Source organism: Chondrus crispus, genomic scaffold (genome assembly GCF_000350225.1).
Source record: "Chondrus crispus Stackhouse genomic scaffold, scaffold_69, whole genome shotgun sequence".
Lineage (NCBI taxonomy): Eukaryota > Rhodophyta > Florideophyceae > Gigartinales > Gigartinaceae > Chondrus > Chondrus crispus.
In genome coordinates this window covers 115,570-133,171 of record NW_005178644.1, presented here as the reverse complement: position 1 = coordinate 133,171, position 17,602 = coordinate 115,570, and the positions used below count along the sequence as shown (strand labels likewise).

Genomic DNA, 17,602 nt, shown 5'->3' with positions numbered 1-17,602 from the left:
TTTTGCCGCACTTTTCCGGAATGGCGATGATGGGCGACTATCGATCGATATGGAAAAGCATATTACGTTGTAATGGCATGGCACAGCCTGGAGTTTTGGCGGACAAGCGAAAGTAATGGGCTTTCGAATGGCGGTAAAAACAGAAAAGGCGCTCAGGTTGTAATCAGTCACAGAGCTACCAAGGTTAGCAAGTGGCGGGGGCGGATCTGGGTGACTCGACTCGGTTTCGGAAAAGTGCGGCAAAAAGGGGTAGCAGGCGTTGCCAAAATAGTTTATATTTGCCAAAATAGTTACCGGACTGTTACAGTGGTGGCAAAAACTATAGGACATTCGGGCTTATTGGGTCCCATCGGCCCAATTTTTAAGTAAACATTAAATGCATTGCTGGGTACCCTTCTCAATGGCTATATTTGGGCCATCTAACAATAATTTAAAGAAGTATTCACTTTACGCTTCCCATTTCAATTTGCGAATCTTCTCGAAAGAATCAGCTTCAAAATTTGATTGCGTCAGTATGCTGGCCATCGTCTCAGGCAAATGGGGACTCTCACTGTACGTCCTGATCTCTTTCTGTCACCAACGAGTACCTTCATGTGTGTGTGGGGGTTATTTGGGCCCCCGAGCTGTTTCGCTCCCAACTTCAATGGCATCTTGAACAGCTCCCAAAACAAGCTCCGCCGCGAACTGCAACGAGGATATGGGGTTTTTTGCGTATGCTGCTATTTTTGGGGACTTGTGTGGCGTCCTGCACTCGTGCTTTTGCTAAATGCTGCGCTATACGTCTTGCTTCTCTCCGTAGATTTTTAGCGCGTTTCTTCTCTTCGGCATTCCTTTCTCTTTTACTGCGACGCTCCAAAAGCTTTTTGCGGCGCTTCTCAGGCTGAACGAGCTTTTCAAGACGTTTCGCCTACCGTTCTTTCCCTCGAGCTTCAGCTGCTTCCTCAGCCTTCTCTCGGGCCAAACTTCTCTCTTTCTCTTTCCTTGCTCTCTCTGCAAGACGCTCCTGCTCATTTTGGACCTTCTCTTCCTCCGCATCGTTTCGCCTTCGAAGCTCCTCACCATGCGTCACCCATTCTGCTGGGGCTCCAGCATCGTATAGAACGCGCTCTTTCACTTGCTCTTTTCCCGGAAAGTTCAGGGTTTTCCCTTTTGACCGTTGATCTTGTCCATCAGAATACTGTTGACGGTTTCCTCCTGTTTCAATATTGTTTGAACCTCTTTTATCTTCGTTGGTACACCCTTACTGCTTGAGATAATTGTCATAGCATTGTTGAACAAAAGCTGATCACTGCGTCTACTCCTAACAGATGGAAGACGCGAGGCTACTGACGCATTTCTAAGACGTTCTTCTGCCTTCTTAATCCTGTTGTTCTGTTCATCTTTGAACGATTTGTATTTATCGGCGGAGTTCCGTTGAAACGGAGAAGTTCCCGTTACTTTGAATGAAGCTTGTACTATTTCGGGTGCTATACGTTTTCACGCATATACAGCGCACACCAGGTTGAAATTCACCTTTGTCGCGTCGACATTGCCTTGGCGATAGAACTCATCTCTCACTTCTCGCATGAGCTCATGGAATCGCTTGTTGATCGGTTGATCACTAGGCTGGAGAATATGAGAGGTGTTGGCGGTGTTAATGACAGCCTCCATATTGTTTTGAGAACAAAAATCTATCGAAGCCGGGTGTTTTCGAGACGAATGGCCATCAAGAAAAAGCAGAAAAGACTGGCCTTTTTCATGGTTCTCGGCTGCAGTGTACTGGACATGTTCAACAAAGGCCGCCAGCACAGGGCCCTCCATGGATCCATTCTGAGTCACCTTAATGCATCCATCGTTAGGAAACCAGTTTGGTTCAGTATAAGGTCTTATAATACCGTTGGGAGTGTTCGACAAGCTGCCAGTCACAGGCGAGTACCAGTCCGAATTTTTGCGCTTTCCTGAGACGATAAAGAAAGGAGGAGTCAATACGCCTCCCACGGAAGCAGCAATTACTGCTGTTATGTGCTTACTTGCTCCGTATGTTGACTTGACGCCTCGATGTCCTCCGTTCTTGGTTTCGCTGGATGTAAACGCTTTGTGCCATTTTCCAAGAGTACACTCCACTGCAGTCTCATCTAGATTCCACACTCGGTGTGCATCCAAAAGTATTCCTGGATGCTGGCGCTGCATTTCGTCTAGTGTAGAGAAAAATGTGTCAATATGTGTATACGATTCGGCTGCGAGTTTTGTGTCCTATTTGTTCTCCATCCGTTTGTACGTTATGTCCGGATTCTGTGCTCGGTATGTGCGACCGGTTTCATTACTGGGAACCCCATTCTTGTACCCTCTTCGCGCGTCGGCTGCCACACGCGATAAAACATGTTTGAACGTAGGGTTGTCTACAGCAAATCCTCTTCTAGAGGCAAGTTTGAGTCGTGAATTAATAAGAGAACCCTCCTCATAATTTATAACTCTGGGGCGTCCAGGTGCGACCGCGTTGCTTGTTAGGTACAAGAGCTGTTTCTTGTCCATTGTTTCCAGACAGTGGCGCAGTCTCTGAACAGTGCTTCGCGATACATCTGTCGCTCGCGCTGTGCTTCGAATGGGTTGTCCCTTGTAGTATAACCCCCCCTGGGGCTTTATTTTAGATTAGATCAACTCAGAATCGGATCGGTTACTGTAGGGCTCGATGCTCTACAGTACCACCACGTGTACCCCCAAGTACAAGGGGCGCACGTGTACACGTGTACGCGCGGTACCGAAGAGCGCACACACGTGTACTGTCAGCCCCGATGGCTGACAGTATTACAGTGTCGACCGACCGCTACAGTACGTCGCTACAGTACATCGGTACTGTTGTGAATTGGGTCGTCAGATGTTGAGTGTAGGTGGCGTATTACACGCACCACTGTCGGCCGAAGGTACAATGTAATGGGTCGTGTATGACGTACGCCACAACCCCGAAGGGTCGGCTAATAGACATACTTAAAGGTAGCCTCGCGAGAGTAAAACTCGAGGAAGGGAGTATCCTCGACGGCATTGTGCCGAATAACCGCGCCTTTCATCGCTCAGTCAAACCATCCTCTCCACTGCGTTACGAGAGGCCCTTCCATCGTTTCATAATCATGGACAGCAAGGCTGTCCCGAAGGGCCCATCCACAGTTATGGGCCCAGAGGATGAATTGGCTCCGAGCAGTATCCTTGTTCCTCCCAAGCTGAGGACCACGACTGATAAGCTCCAGTGGCGCGAAGCTGTTCGCGACTGGGCACTCAATCTTCAGATCTGCGCCAAAGGCGGTGATAATCGCGCAAAGGGAGCTGCCGCTTCAATCGGTCTGACGCTCTACCGCTCCCTGGAATTCAACAAGAAGGAACTCGTCAAAAAGGCTATGAGAACCGGAGAGCTCTCCTTGGTGCCACAAGACAGCAATCAAGCTATCGACCAGAATGCAATTCTCGAGAAGATCCTCAACATCGTAGCGAAGGACTCCGCCGTCGACACTATCAAGAGAATGGTCAGGCTCAACAAAGAAATTCATGGATGTGTCAGAAAAAAGGACGAGACAATCAGTTTCTACGTAGAACGCTTCAGCGGACCTGCGCAGGCATACCTAAACCTTGTCAACGCGAATCAAGATGGCGCTGACAGTCAGAACTTTGCCATCGTACTGCTCGTCAACGCCAGGGTGTCCACACAGACGTTCACCAACCTGGTGAGCTCATTAGTCAGCACCGCAAAACATCGTTCAGGAGCCCCTACATCAGAAGTCACCCTTACCGAGGCTAGGATCACCATTGTTTTAAGATTACTCCAATGCATGCAGTCCGCTATTGACAACAAAGAGATCCTGGACACCAACCGAATCGGCGCCCAGGACAACATCGGTGAATGTACGGGTGCCCTCAAAGCCGCAACTCTGGCGCGCAAAGGAGGGAATTCAGACGGTGAAACGACGTATTTCATCGGATTACAGGACGCCATCACAGCCTTAGAGGAGGCAGGTCTAGAAGAGAAAGACCTCGATGACGGCAAAAAGGGGGAAGAACAACTGAAACCGACGACGGCGGCCATGATGGGCATCTACGGGCATAAGACACCGTTCCACGGCACCAAAAGGAAACGTGGACATTGGCGAAGTCGCAAACAACAAGAGGAGAGGGAGAGAGAATATCAAGGAGACAGTGACACCGAGTCAAACGGTAAAGACCTGCGGGAGACGATCAAGAAGAATCGTATGCCCGATAAATATTTCAGACGCAAAAAACAGGTTAGCTTTGAACAAAACGAGATCGAGGACGATCAGGACAAGCCTAGATACAACACGGGCAACCAGCATTTTCAGTAAAGGGTTCGTCATCTTCTCCCACTGATCCGAATCCTATCATCGACCCAGGTAATCCTACCTCTACCGGGGGAATTTATTCCGCTTCTCGACTCTGTGACATACTTGATATCCCGTTCGTCCTAGATCCGCCAAGGGACCAGTACAGGCGTGGTTGGGGACATGAGTGCGCCAACCCTGAAGATATTGTCTGTTCATGGACTCTGTATTTGCAAGATCTCAATGACCAAACTACATCCCTCACATTCGACCTTGTCCAGGACGACTCTCCTATCACGATCGGCATGGATGTCTCACAACACTCCGTGCTTAACTTCTCGTCAGAATATCCCACCATGACCATCGCACGTCCAACAGATAAGTCTCCCAGAGTACTGTCTATCTTCGTAGACGGAGCATCCAAGTTCCAGATTCGCGGGAGGATACTCATCGTTCCAATCGCTCATTTGACGTCCTCTTTGATGGCCACAAATGCCGTTTCCGTCACGTCACGACCCATGACTACAGCGAAACGGATGCATAGACTCACACATGCGACCGCCGAGGAACTGATACACATCTGCAAAACAGCCGACTGGCTTACCCCTGACCTGGAAAGGTCAATTCGAAATGTAACTGCAGCATGTAGAATATGTGCGAAATCAGGTCTCCCAGCACCCTCCAAGAAAATATCAATCACGCACGTGAATGAAGCGTTCAACCAGGATGTACAAGTAGACTTCACGTTCTGCACAATCCGCGGCACCCAATATACCGTCCTACACATGATCTGTACAGGAACGGTATACTCCGAAACGCAAATTATGTCCAACCGCGAAGCCGCTAACATTACGCAGGTGCTGGAAACCGAATGGTTCAATCGACACGGAGCTCCCAAATCATTATCCGCCGATGACGAGCTGAATTGCAGACACATCCGAACATTCCTCCGCGCACGTGATGTCCGATTTGACCCTAGACCTGCACGCAGGCACAACAAGACGGGACGTGTCGAACGCAAACACCGGACACTGAAAACCATTCTCGAAAAAACAGCAAAAGAACCGACCTCCGAACCCGACAAATTAATTCTGTCCAGAGCCACATTTTTCTCCAACTGTTTCTCCGGTACCCGAATTCTCAGCTCGTTCGAATTAGCGAGAGGATACGCCCCATCAATACTAGGGACATCGCCACGAATGGTCAGCGCAGAACTCCTGTCCGCTCACAAAGAACAGGTAGCAATACGTGCCCTACAACGACTGCTTCATGCTCGCGCACCATCCCTTGTCCCGCCGAGCTCCATAAAACCCGACGACATCGTGCTGTACTACTACAGCTCCTCCAAGAATAACGAACCGGACGAGTGGAGGGAAGCCAAGGTGATATCCGTCAACACGCACTTTGTGGAAGCCCGACGCGTCGGAACGACGAGAGGACCAGCAAGCAAAATCGCCTACGAAGACATCAGGCTGCGACCAGATCAAGCACTCACACACGAACTCATGGATAGTACAATAGAAGACTACCTTATGTCACCGCATGGGGGGGAGACATGTGGTATAACTACCTTCGTCCCGACCACTCGGAACGAGGGGGGTTAGAGGTAAGGGAGCGCGCGACGCTGGGTAACCCACACGAGCGCGAACCGTACGGAAGGACTCGAAAAGAGGGAAGGCTCACGTGGCCGGTGACGCGCAGCCGGTCGGTGGTGTCAGATCCGGACGGCCGGTCACGGGTTAGAAGCCTGAGACTTAGAGGTAAAACCGGACGGAGTTAGCAAAAAGCCGTAAAGGGAAGGGAGGCGAGTCTGCCCCCGTTTACTGGAACGGGGCAGGTGCCCCTGGTCTTAACCCCTCAGTGGGACGCCAGGACACCTGTCCCGCTACAGTAGCTGTTACATACTGTATACCAGCTACTGTACTAAATTGGCTAATTTGTGCCATTAACCACTAATTGCTAATTACTTACCGGATGGTCGCACACGTGTGCCCGTGGCCACGGCCGGCGCCAACGGTTGTGTCACGTGTACGCCGTGGAGGTACTACTGTGCTCGCAGCGGGCGCGTGCACGATTACTACAGTAGTAACCGCCCGTCTCGGGGGTTCTCATCTCCCACCGGGGGTCGCGGTGTGGAGTTGTACCACAAGACACAACTGACGCATCCGATGAGAAACGAAGTGCCAAACGAAACACACCACACTGGAGCAATGCTAGCCACTCAACGAGAGTACTCAGATCCAGCTTCTAGAGATATTGGGCCATACGCTGCCTCCATCTCGGAACAAAAGGCTTACAGAAGAGATGCAACTAATGTCCTGACATCCAACGAGCAAATTGTACTGAGAAGGATACATGAGAAGATTGGGAACAAGCAAGTAACGACACGCGAAATGGAATTCGCACCATCATGGGTACTCCAGAACGCCATGGAAAGAGAACATCACAACAATTGGATTGGCGCATACAAAGAAGTACCTGAGTCACACGTGCCACGCGGCGCCAATGTCATCTCTTCACACACCCTCTTCAAGATCAAGAGTCACGAAGACAACAGACTCGAAATGAAGGCTCGTTTCGTATTGCATGGAAACCGCGACAAAGAGAAGGATGACATCCGCAAAGACTCAGCTGCAGCAGACATGATTTTATTTCGTCTGGTGATCAGCCTGGGGCTAATACTTGGATTCACATTCGGCGTGGCCGACATCAAGGGTGCGTACATGCAGAGCGGACCAGCCAATCGTGACATCTTCGTCAGACCCCCGAAAGAGTGGAATTCCACCCGGGGTATGCTCTGGAAACTGTTGAAACTGGCATACGGCATTGCCGAAGCAGGTAGACAATGGCTTACCACCATCGAGACGTGGATGGTCGAAGAAGCCGGAATTGAAAGAGTGTTCGGGGTCAACCAGCTTTTCGTCAAAAGGGATGAGACGAATAAGATCATCCTACTCATAGCCAAAGTCACGGACGATTTCCTAGTCTCTGGCACCATCGAATACATCAAGCAATTCCTGGACAAACTCTGCGCCAGCTTCGAAGTCGGAAAGATCCGAAACGGACAGGACTTCCATTTCAACGGATGTGAGGTGACGATCGACTATCATGGGAACGTAACCCTCTCGATGGACAATTACATATGCCGCCTGAAACCCATACAAGTTTCCCGCGCGAGACGTCAAGAACAGGAAGCCAAAGCAGACACTCGAGAGGAAGCGGAGTATAGGTCACTCGCAGGAACACTCATGTACCTTGGTACAGCGATCGTTCCCCAAGCAGCTCTTGTCACTTCACGCATGCAGCAGCGTCTCGGAGACCTACGGGTTAAACATCTCGTGGACGCAAACATCATGTTACGCGAAATCATGAGACTACCGTTGAAGATAACGTATCTCAAACCGTTTAATATATCCAAAGCTACCCTCATGAGTATATCGGATGCTGCCCATGGCGGAAATGAATTCGACTACGGCCAAACCGGAGGCGTCTGCGGCCTCAAGATTGAATCACCTGACCGGATCGAACCACTGTTCCATCCCATCTCCTGGACTAGCCACAAACAGAAGCGCGTGACCTATTCGTCTTTCGGAGCAGAAATACTCGCCTGTGCCGACGCTGAGGATAGAGGATTCGATATGAAAGGGTCGTTCCATTCCCTATTTCCGAACAGACCGATCAGGCATGAGATACTTGTCGATTCGCGAGCGCTCTTCGACACAATATCCACGCTCCATGAGTGCAAAGAATACAGACTACGCAAGACCGTCAACCGTATTCGCAACGCGTTCGAATCGCAAGAGTTAGACTCGATTCGTTGGATCCCTGGCACGAAGAACGTCGCCGACGCGCTCACGAAACGCAGCACAGAGCTATGGCGACAACTCAGTGAGATGTTGTCCACCGGGTTCTGGAAGATCGACGTCGAGACTGGACACCACCACGATTCTAAAGATTGGAAATAGACGACTCGGTGAGTAACACGGTCGTCTGGGGGGAGTGTGAATTGGGTCGTCAGATGTTGAGTGTAGGTGGCGTATTACACGCACCACTGTCGGCCGAAGGTACAATGTAATGGGTCGTGTATGACGTACGCCACAACCCCGAAGGGTCGGCTAATAGACATACTTAAAGGTAGCCTCGCGAGAGTAAAACTCGAGGAAGGGAGTATCCTCGACGGCATTGTGCCGAATAACCGCGCCTTTCATCGCTCAGTCAAACCATCCTCTCCACTGCGTTACGAGAGGCCCTTCCATCGTTTCATAATCATGGACAGCAAGGCTGTCCCGAAGGGCCCATCCACAACTGTACTATTATGATAGGTTATTATGTACATTAAATATGGCGCGGACCGGCGGCGGTGGAGGAGGACAAGCAGGAACTTTTCACCCACCGACCGTCAAGGTCCGACTTCCCGCTTATTCTCAGGTAGCGCTCGCTAACTACCTTAGAGCCGCACCGAGCGCTGGTTGAGGACGCGCGCGGTACGCCCACGAGCCGGCTTCGCCTCCGCCCGTCGGTACTGGATCGTTACCCAGTACCGCGCCGGGGCGTCGAGGCGTTGAACCGCCCGCGCGTGCCGGCGTCCTCCCCGTTCCCGCTCTACCACGCTACCCGGGCCCGCTGCCCGGTGCCGTTAGCTGGTGTCCCGCTTCACCCCCGTCTTCCCGATCTACAAGCGTCTCAGTCGAACTGTGCATACACCCCTATCGCTGGGGGTGTTTATGCTACATCCCTCACGCAATAGTTTGACAGCCAGCAATCGTTTCTCGGCTTGCACTTCAAGTCGCTCTGCTCGGCGTTTGAGGTAGGCGGCTTGTCGCCGCATTGACAGAGGCATGACAGTCTCGAGACAGTTTGGAAAATTGTTTGCTGACTGCCCGTAAGTGCGATGGACATATTGTTCCTAGAGCAACGATATCTGCATATGAGATCCATGACTTTTAATACAGAGAGCCCGGGTTTGCAACGTATGGGATGAAAAGGGTGTTTCGGTTACGAGATAAGTGGCGGGAAACTGTCCCAAATATTCCCTTGTCTAAAATAAAGCCCTTGAGAAGGGTAGTTCGTCTGTGCCACACAGACTGAGAATCTGAAAACAGAACGCAACTACGACAAATATTTCCCAAGATATCCCCCCCTTTTCTCGGCACGGCCCCGGCAAAAACTTTAGGCACACTTAGAGCATCCCCACCGGTACGTGATCAAATTATCAAATAACAACACTTGCCATGCTTTTTCTGGCATTTGGTTGGCTCCCTGAAATTTGTTTGTTTGGGTATTTGGTTATTTGATAGTTCGAAAAAGGCATTCCCACCGGTGAGAACCAAATACAGTACAGTCCCATCATACTCACCCTCACACCGTCCTACTCATTCCCGCACCGTCGTGCTCATCCTCGTACTACCCTCGTACCTATCTTCACACCCTCCCTCGTACCGTACCTTACTCACTCTCACACCATCGTACCCATCGTCATCACGTCGTACGTATCATCATACCCTCCCTCGCATCGTACCCTCAGATCCAGTCAGGCGCTCACTCAACCCTCCCTTATCAGCCTCGAGAATGTCAATGTCATTCACATGGCGGGAACACGCATTTGACAACTACGACATTGAAACTACAAATCGGCTTCTCTCTGAAAGCAGCAGTGACGAAGACAATCCCGCCGGAGGCTCTCGACCTGGAAAAGCCCCTAACATAGACCGCGATCGACAAAGTGGCGCCGAAAGGCTCCACCGATACTACTTTACCGAAAATCCTGTGTACAATGATGACGTTTTCCAAAGACGGTTCCGCATAACTCGACAAAGGGTTCGAAAATATCATGGACACCCTTGCGACGCATGATAGATATTTTGTTCAACGGAAGGGCTGCACCGGAATGCTAGGCTTATCAAGCTATCAAAAAGGCACAGCAGCTCTTCGCATGCTTTCATACGGATCCGCTGCAGACTCTATGGACGAGTACGTCCGTATGAGGGGGTCTACAGTCTCAAAAACCTTACAACATTTTACCAGAGGAATAATTGCCGCATACAGTCCTACGTATATGCGGCACCCCACTAGTGATGATATGGTGCGGATCCTTGCTCTTTCAGAAAAACGGGGGTTCCCGGGGATGCCTGGAAGCATCGACTGCTGTAAATGGGTGTGGAAGAATTTCCCCACCGCGTGGCACGGCCCATATCAAGGAAAAGAGGGAGTTACCTCTGTCACTCCAGAGGCAATTGCTGATCAGGCTCTCTGGATTTGGCATGCCTTTTTTGGGATGCCTGGCTGTAATAACAATATAAACGTACTTGAGGCATCCCTTTTGCTAAATAACATCGCAAATGGAAACTATCCCCCTCCTGTCGAGTACAGTATAATGGGCGTCAAGCGAAATGTCCCCTACTGGTTAGCGGACGGGATCTATCCTAAGTGGCCGGTTTTTGTACATACCGTAGCTGAACCATTAACAGAGAAAGAAAAGTGTATGACGAGACACCAAGAAGCTGCTCGTAAGGATGTGGAGCGAGAGTTTGGTGTTTTGAAGTCGAAATGGAACATTATTTCTCGTCCTGGACGGTTTTGGGGTACGTCATTCATGCATGACGTAATGAATTGTTGTATCATACTCCATAACATGTGCGCTGAGGACAGACAGGACGACAATGACCCCCATTTTCGCGAACAACCATTCTCTAGAGTTGTAATAGGGAATGATGCTACCCCTTTATGGGGTGAGCAAGGAAACACGGTGGGACCTGCGACTGCCCCGGTTGGAAGCTTTTCGGCCCTTTACGCCACATCTGCAAAAACGAAAGACCACCAAGGATATATGAGGACTAGGGCGTTGATAATTGACCATCGGTGGTAGCGAGAGGGTTGCCTATAAATATTTTAAGCCTCCGGCTAAGAAATTTGGGTTCTAAGTATCAGGTGGTGCTGTGACTCCACGACTTATCCGAGTCATTCCGTCGGGACTTCAGTACCCCATCCTGGTAAAAGTTCTTTAATTGATATACCTAGGTAAAGACATGCCGTCACCGGCGATACGAGTAAAATCGAAACCTTTCATCGCAGTATATTAGTTGCCTGCGCTAGCCGACACATCATTACTCCCTATATCCCAAGCCTCTTTATCCCTCCGTAAATCTATGAGCCACACGGTTGGCTTCTTGCATTCTGCAAAAAGAGCCGTAGCAATGTACGGGAGTAACATTAGTGTTGGAAAACGGGGTATTGCATTACCGTATCTGCCACGGTTGCGAGCTGCATAATGAACCTAGGCGGAAATGTAATGCCTTACCACCCCGGCCAGGAACCCTGCGTCCGCCGCTGCCGCTCCCCCTCACAACACCTTCAAGCATCAGCCTTCACCTTGCGTCATTGCACCCGTGCCGAAACAGAGCACAGTGCTTGTATCTCACGCCGTTGCGTACAGAATTGCCTTGTGACGTTAGAAAAGAGGATCTCGATGAGGCATTCGAGTAGCACCCGGAACAAAGCACGCCATTTTCAACATCAGTCGCACGGAGACGTCTTTTCTCTGCACACCTCACCCACCATATCGCTAGTCTCTCATGAGCACAACGTTCTGGAAGGCGTCCTCCACCCTTTCCTCCCTAAGCAACTCCCCTTTGTACAGTAACATCCCTTGGTCAGTAACATCCTTTGGTCAAGTGTTCTGTCCCGCTCAGCCTTATGATTGCGTCCGGTGGTTTCTCTCGTGCTGGTTTCTGCTTAAGATGCAGAAACTGACGACATGCCCATCCACACTTCCAGGTCTTTGACCCTTCGTCTGCTGCCTCCCCTTGTACCCCGCGCATGCCAACGCTCCAACCATCGACTTGATTAAACTTCCACACGTGTACCACGACCGACGCTGTACTTTCCCGCCCTTCCCAGACATTCACAACTCATATTTCCAATGTCCGACAAACTGCTGGTCTACCTTTCTTCATGGACTCTCCAGTGTGAAGGTACCGTTTGGTCCATCCGTAGCTACGGCTACTGACCAGCCACTCTTCCGGCGCCCTCAGTACCCGACATACAACGCATTTGCACATCACCTTTCCTCCCTGCAACCGGTTTCCATCTGCTGTTTCGGACCGGTTTCCTGCTTATTTCTACTGCAGAAATAGACAATTCCTTCCCGCAAAGTGCGTGTTGCGTCCGCTCTGCCCTTGCACATGATCTCCATGACACAATCCGTGTTGTTTCAGGATCCCCGGAATATCACTCTTCATCCCATCAGGCAGTGTACTCTTCTGTCCTCCTCGAAAACGTATTGCGCGATAAACTGCCTTGCAAGTTGGCTGTATCATCTTCGAAAGGGGGACGACTATATCAAACGAGCAGCTCACTTAGGACGGCGAGACTTCACACCTTGGACCGCTCACCTTCTCTATTATGAAGGCAGGGCAGCCTTCGCGTGACTCCTGACAAACGTTGAATGATCCCGGCTGCATGGTTGCTTCGATTAAACCACACTGCTGTGCTCTACCAGTTCATACAGAAAATTCATTCCGGATGCCATCGCAAAGACATCCAGGCGGACCGCCTGGATGGGGACCGGGTCCCCACCAAGCCTTCCACCGAAAACTCACTTGAGCGAATAATCATTTTCTGACATTGGACAGAAGAGAAAAACTATCCTTGCAACAAACCGACGGCAAATAGCAGTGCCAAAGTTGCAACTCACACGCACACATCCAATTCTGAAACTGCACCTTGCGACGGGCACGTTCGTCGGGTCTCAAAATGGACAAAATGGTTTCCTTCCTGCAAGCGGACGGTACACAGCCGCACCCCTTTTTTGGTCATTCTGCACCCCGTATGAAGGTGTGGCAATGCCCCCACCGTGCGCGACATGACCAAGGTTTGACACGGGGAACGCGGTTCCAAATACACAGCACGTGTCTTGTTTCGAAGAATAAGCCGGTGCTGCTCGACTAGGAGGACAAGGTTCGACGTTCTTCACGCTTCATGGCGAGGAACAGAATGTCGAAACGGAGAGAGGGCACTGGTTAAAACATATTATGATCTTCTTTCCGGTCCCGCATTTCTACGTATCCGGTTCCAATTCATGCGTCTTCATGTCTTTCTCTGAATAAATCATGTGTAGCCGACCCATCTCACCGGTGTGAAGGGGCCGACAGTAGAGGCGTTGTAGTGTAGACCATCTGATATAATATCCATGCAAACAAGCCTGTGCGTGTGTTTGTACAGTATTGTACGTTCGCCCACTCACATCCATTGCGCTAGTCGAAGCCATGAATTGCTCCATGCCAGCAGAATCTGGGTTGCTTCACGGCCAGTCCTCGCGAGGAGGCAGCCAGGCGATGACTGCGTTCTGCACACGGTCTGGGCTTGTAAAAGCCTGGCTATGTGTACGTCTTTTTAGTGTATGGTTGGAACTTGTCCACGCTGCCCCCGCCAAAGGCGAAGTGCAGCGTGCCGGACGCTCTCGATGGTAGCCTGCTTCAAAGAAGCGTGTTCGGGTAATTCATCGTGATCGCAATGAATTACTTCAACACGCTCAATTCGCAGTCACTATTGTCCTGTCTTCGAATACAAGACGATGGCTACTGCAGCTTAACCTTCGAGGAAGCAATCATACTGGACTTCAAAAAGTGTGGAATGCCAATTTCGCATCCCAACCGAGGTTTATTAATGTTCTACCTATCAGATGAAGATATCTCCTTCTCTACGTCTGCCTCCGGGAACATACTTACAAAAGACCGCTGCGGAGCGTGTTGTCTCCCATTAGTGAACGTTTGATCATCAGTGGCATCCTGTGCAGTATTGTTATCTCTGAGTCGTGCGCGCGCTTTTTTAAGTGCTTCACTACGCAGAAGGTTGAAATACGCTACCGCATCTCCTTCATCGCAGCCATCAGGGGCTGAACTAAATAGCAGAATCTCATTATACTGCTGCAAAGCAGCATTACGTTCCCCTTGATCTCGAACGGATTCCGATGGCAAACGTAGTTTCTTTGATCTGCTTGCCTGCATCAGTTCCACTTCTTTCGAATTTTTCCTCCCTGCAGGACGCTTTCTGGTACTTGTCACTTCGTCACCATCCGGCGAACTTTCCGCACAAATAAATGGGTCCTTTTCTCCGGCTATTAAGCCATCACTTGCAGTCTGCGTTCCGCCGGGCATGGATCCATGGCCCCCTCCACTAAATTTTTCGTGTGATCGAAGCAGTTTCCAAACTGGCAAAAACTTGAACTTTCTACCTACGTGGTCGTTTGGGTGCTGTATCTGTACGTCGTTGAAAAATTCTGTAGCCATCCTGATCATGTCTTCTTCTGAGACCCCCGTCGGTTTTGATCTCCGAACCGCAACGAAGCATGAACCAAACTTCACACATTCCTTGTTTATTAATTTTGACCCTGTCCGAATGCTTTCCATTGTTCTTTTTTCAAAGCCAGGGGCGTTGAAGGTGTGATAGTGGTCACACATACGGTCATAAAAGCGAGCGCCTTTTTGTTCGGACCCTGTGACTGGGTCTTCTGAAACCCTTATCCATGCCCGGCCAACGAAAATGTCTTCTTCTGATGTGAAGTTGGATCCTCGCGTCCTGGGGGTATCGTTGAGGGACTGCGAAATCAATGGACTGAGCTTAAAGGTGGTGGTGCCCATGAAGGCAGCAGCTATTCTGAGGAGGACGGAATTGAGCCTGATAAAATCGAACTCATTTATGCACAGTGCAGCGGTTTCGTCCTGTTCTCACCGGGACGCTCTCCTGGGCGCTCTTTCCCTGGCGTCGGAATAGCGTGGCCCAAATTGGCAGTGCTGGCTTTCGCGATATGGGCGGGAAAGATGGCGGGAGACTGTTGTAATTTAGAGGAAAATACCGCATCGGTGTATTTTTTGGTGGGAAGCCGTTTCTGTCGACCAATACAACGTGCACAACTGGATTGTCAAGAGTAATCAAACAGAAACTATCCGAACCAAATTCCTCATATTTGATTTCGATTTTTAGATCGACACCAAAAATTTGATGATTTGGTTGCACCGGTGGGTTTCAATCGACATCAAATCATCAAATTTTGGTTATTTGGTTATTTCATTCTACCGGTGGTGATGCTCTAAGAGCATGGTTATTTGATTCTACCGGTGAGGATGCTCTAAGAGCATGGTTATTTGATTCCACCGGTGGGGATGCTCTTAGAGCACTAAGAGCATGGTTATTTGATTCTACCGGTGAGGATGCTCTAAGAGCATGGTTATTTGATTCCACCGGTGGGGATGCTCTTAGAGCATCACCACCGGTAAAATCAAATACCCAAACAACTAAAATTTGATGATTTGATGTGGATTGACATCCCCACCGGTCCGACCAAATCAGCAAATTTTTGGTTCCGAGCCAAATATCAAGAATTAAGTTCCGTTTCTTCGTAATTTGATACCCTAGACAATCCAGTTGTTCAAGGCTCATTGGTCACACGAAAGGGCTTCCCTCCAAACCCCCAGGACGAAGCGTACTATACGTAAATGCTTTATTCAATGACTATTGTTGGGAATGCTATCTCATATCCCTACTATTCTTAAATACGAAAATTCGTATGGTAGGAGATTTCTGAAAATGATACCCCTTATCGTTATGTACGCAAAATCGTATACAACGCCCTGAAAAGGGACTAGAGAAAGCCCAAGTTGTCTTTCCGCTCGCTTGTCTTGGCTGCTTCCGTCAACTGTAAGTTGTAAAACGTGCTGTAAAGTGCCTGTCTTGAGTTCAAAGGCCGGCGAGTTGACGTCAGCATCGAGTTGTAGGCTCGATCGTGCACATGTTCGGGATTACAATTCGACATCGAATCCATTTCAACCGGCATGGCCGAAGTCAGTGAAGATGCAGCTCCAGTCGTAGCTGTGAGTGAAGGGAGAGAGCACGGGCCAAGAGGAGGCTCCCTAAGCGCTGATACAGACGTTCAAAGACAAAGGGTTCCAACTGCTGGTGAGGGAAGGGGGGTTAGGCGTGGAGGTAGAGGTCGTGGAAGAGGAGCGAGACGAGGGCGTGGAGGCGGCAGATTAAGGAGTGCGAATGGCAGTCAAATAGGAGGTATTGATGGGGCAACGCAGTATAGGGCGAACATGCGTGCTTCTACCCAAAGTTTAAAGTGGGAGCAAAAAATCGTTACCCAAGTTCTGAAGACGGTTGGGGTCAATGCTTTTCTTGCTTGGCGAATGTTGGGGTGCAAGGTTTTGCTCTGTTCTGCTTCGTCTTTTGGTGGTCTTGATAAATTTAGAGACGCTCTCAACCGATGCCAGTCGTTGGCAGATTTTATTGCTGATGTATCTGGGGATCTACTACAACATGCAGACAACCTACAAAAGAACGAACAAAATGGAGAGAAAGGTGATCACAGTGGCACTGTCACAGTAGTTATAGGGGATGAAGACGCGAAGGAGTTGTCCCGAAAAGCTTTATTGAGGAAGCGGTGTCGTTTGTTGTGGTTCAATCATCAAAGCGGACGAAAGCTTAGAATTAATGTGCAAGAGCACCCGCCTTGCTCTACAGGGAAAGACGTGTGGTGTGCTTTGTGTGGAAATGTGAAGCATAATGAGGACAAATGGCGTGGAAGGCGGACTGGTATTAAGCGCGGGACATGTCATGTACATTTATGTACAAAGACGCATACAGGACAGAGAGGGAGTTGCTGGAATATTTGGCATAATACAATGACTCTTACCCCTCGTGCGACGAGTCCCCACAAAAACAGGTTTGGTAATTCGTCTCGGCATTCTACTACACCTGATCAGAGTGAAGCCAGGCGCCCTGAGATTCCGAGCCTAAACGTTGATTCACTCCCTCCCAGTGAGAATGAAAACCGGGAAGCCACAGCGTCAGCGAGGACTAGCCTCAGGAAGAGGAGGAGACGTACGTAGAACAGTGTTTATTGCGCTTGCATCACCAACAATAGATGAAAAGACTTTTCAATTGATAAACATGTGCTTCAATTGGCCTGTTTAGATAGATGTGAGTCCTTGATTGCGCTTTCTAATGAAGATTAAAGGCAACGGTAGCAAATAGAAGTAATCTGAGCCTAACGAAATGGATGGGGACTTCTCTTTTTCCAATCTTTGCCATCACAACAGACAATCCTTATATACGAATTATCGTATACAAGGCTAGTTTTGGGGTCAATACGGATGTCCAATATGCCCTCCAGAGGCCTTCGATACACGATATTTTCTTTAAAAGTAATGCTATAGGGCCTTTTGTTGCCATCCAAGGAGGGCATAGCTTGAAGCACAGCACCGAGGATGGCGATGCGGCTCAGTTATGACACTTCAAAGTTCTGT

The 17,602-nt window shown here is 49.7% G+C and overlaps 5 protein-coding genes; 2 read left to right on the top strand and 3 right to left on the bottom strand.

Moving 5' to 3' along the window:
* Window positions 1-1,476: 1,476 nt before the first annotated feature.
* Window positions 1,477-2,169, bottom strand: CHC_T00007286001 (hypothetical protein). The gene has a single exon (XM_005710879.1). The coding sequence runs from the start codon at window positions 2,167-2,169 to the stop codon at window positions 1,477-1,479; it is 693 nt and encodes a 230-aa protein (XP_005710936.1).
* A 7,962-nt stretch (window positions 2,170-10,131) lies between these two features.
* CHC_T00007285001 (hypothetical protein) lies at window positions 10,132-11,166 on the top strand. Its single transcript, XM_005710878.1, has one exon. It carries the CDS (start codon window positions 10,132-10,134, stop codon window positions 11,164-11,166), a length of 1,035 nt encoding a protein of 344 aa, XP_005710935.1.
* A 238-nt stretch (window positions 11,167-11,404) lies between these two features.
* On the bottom strand, window positions 11,405-11,659 carry CHC_T00007284001 (hypothetical protein). XM_005710877.1 is given in 2 exon segments: window positions 11,405-11,536; window positions 11,537-11,659. The coding sequence occupies 1 exon segment, from the start codon at window positions 11,657-11,659 to the stop codon at window positions 11,537-11,539; it is 123 nt and encodes a 40-aa protein (XP_005710934.1). The 3' UTR covers window positions 11,405-11,536.
* Window positions 11,660-13,969: 2,310 nt separating this feature from the next.
* Window positions 13,970-14,938, bottom strand: CHC_T00007283001 (hypothetical protein). The gene has a single exon (XM_005710876.1). The coding sequence runs from the start codon at window positions 14,936-14,938 to the stop codon at window positions 13,970-13,972; it is 969 nt and encodes a 322-aa protein (XP_005710933.1).
* A 1,191-nt stretch (window positions 14,939-16,129) lies between these two features.
* Window positions 16,130-17,185, top strand: CHC_T00007282001 (hypothetical protein). Its single transcript, XM_005710875.1, has one exon. The coding sequence runs from the start codon at window positions 16,130-16,132 to the stop codon at window positions 17,183-17,185; it is 1,056 nt and encodes a 351-aa protein (XP_005710932.1).
* Window positions 17,186-17,602: the final 417 nt, after the last annotated feature.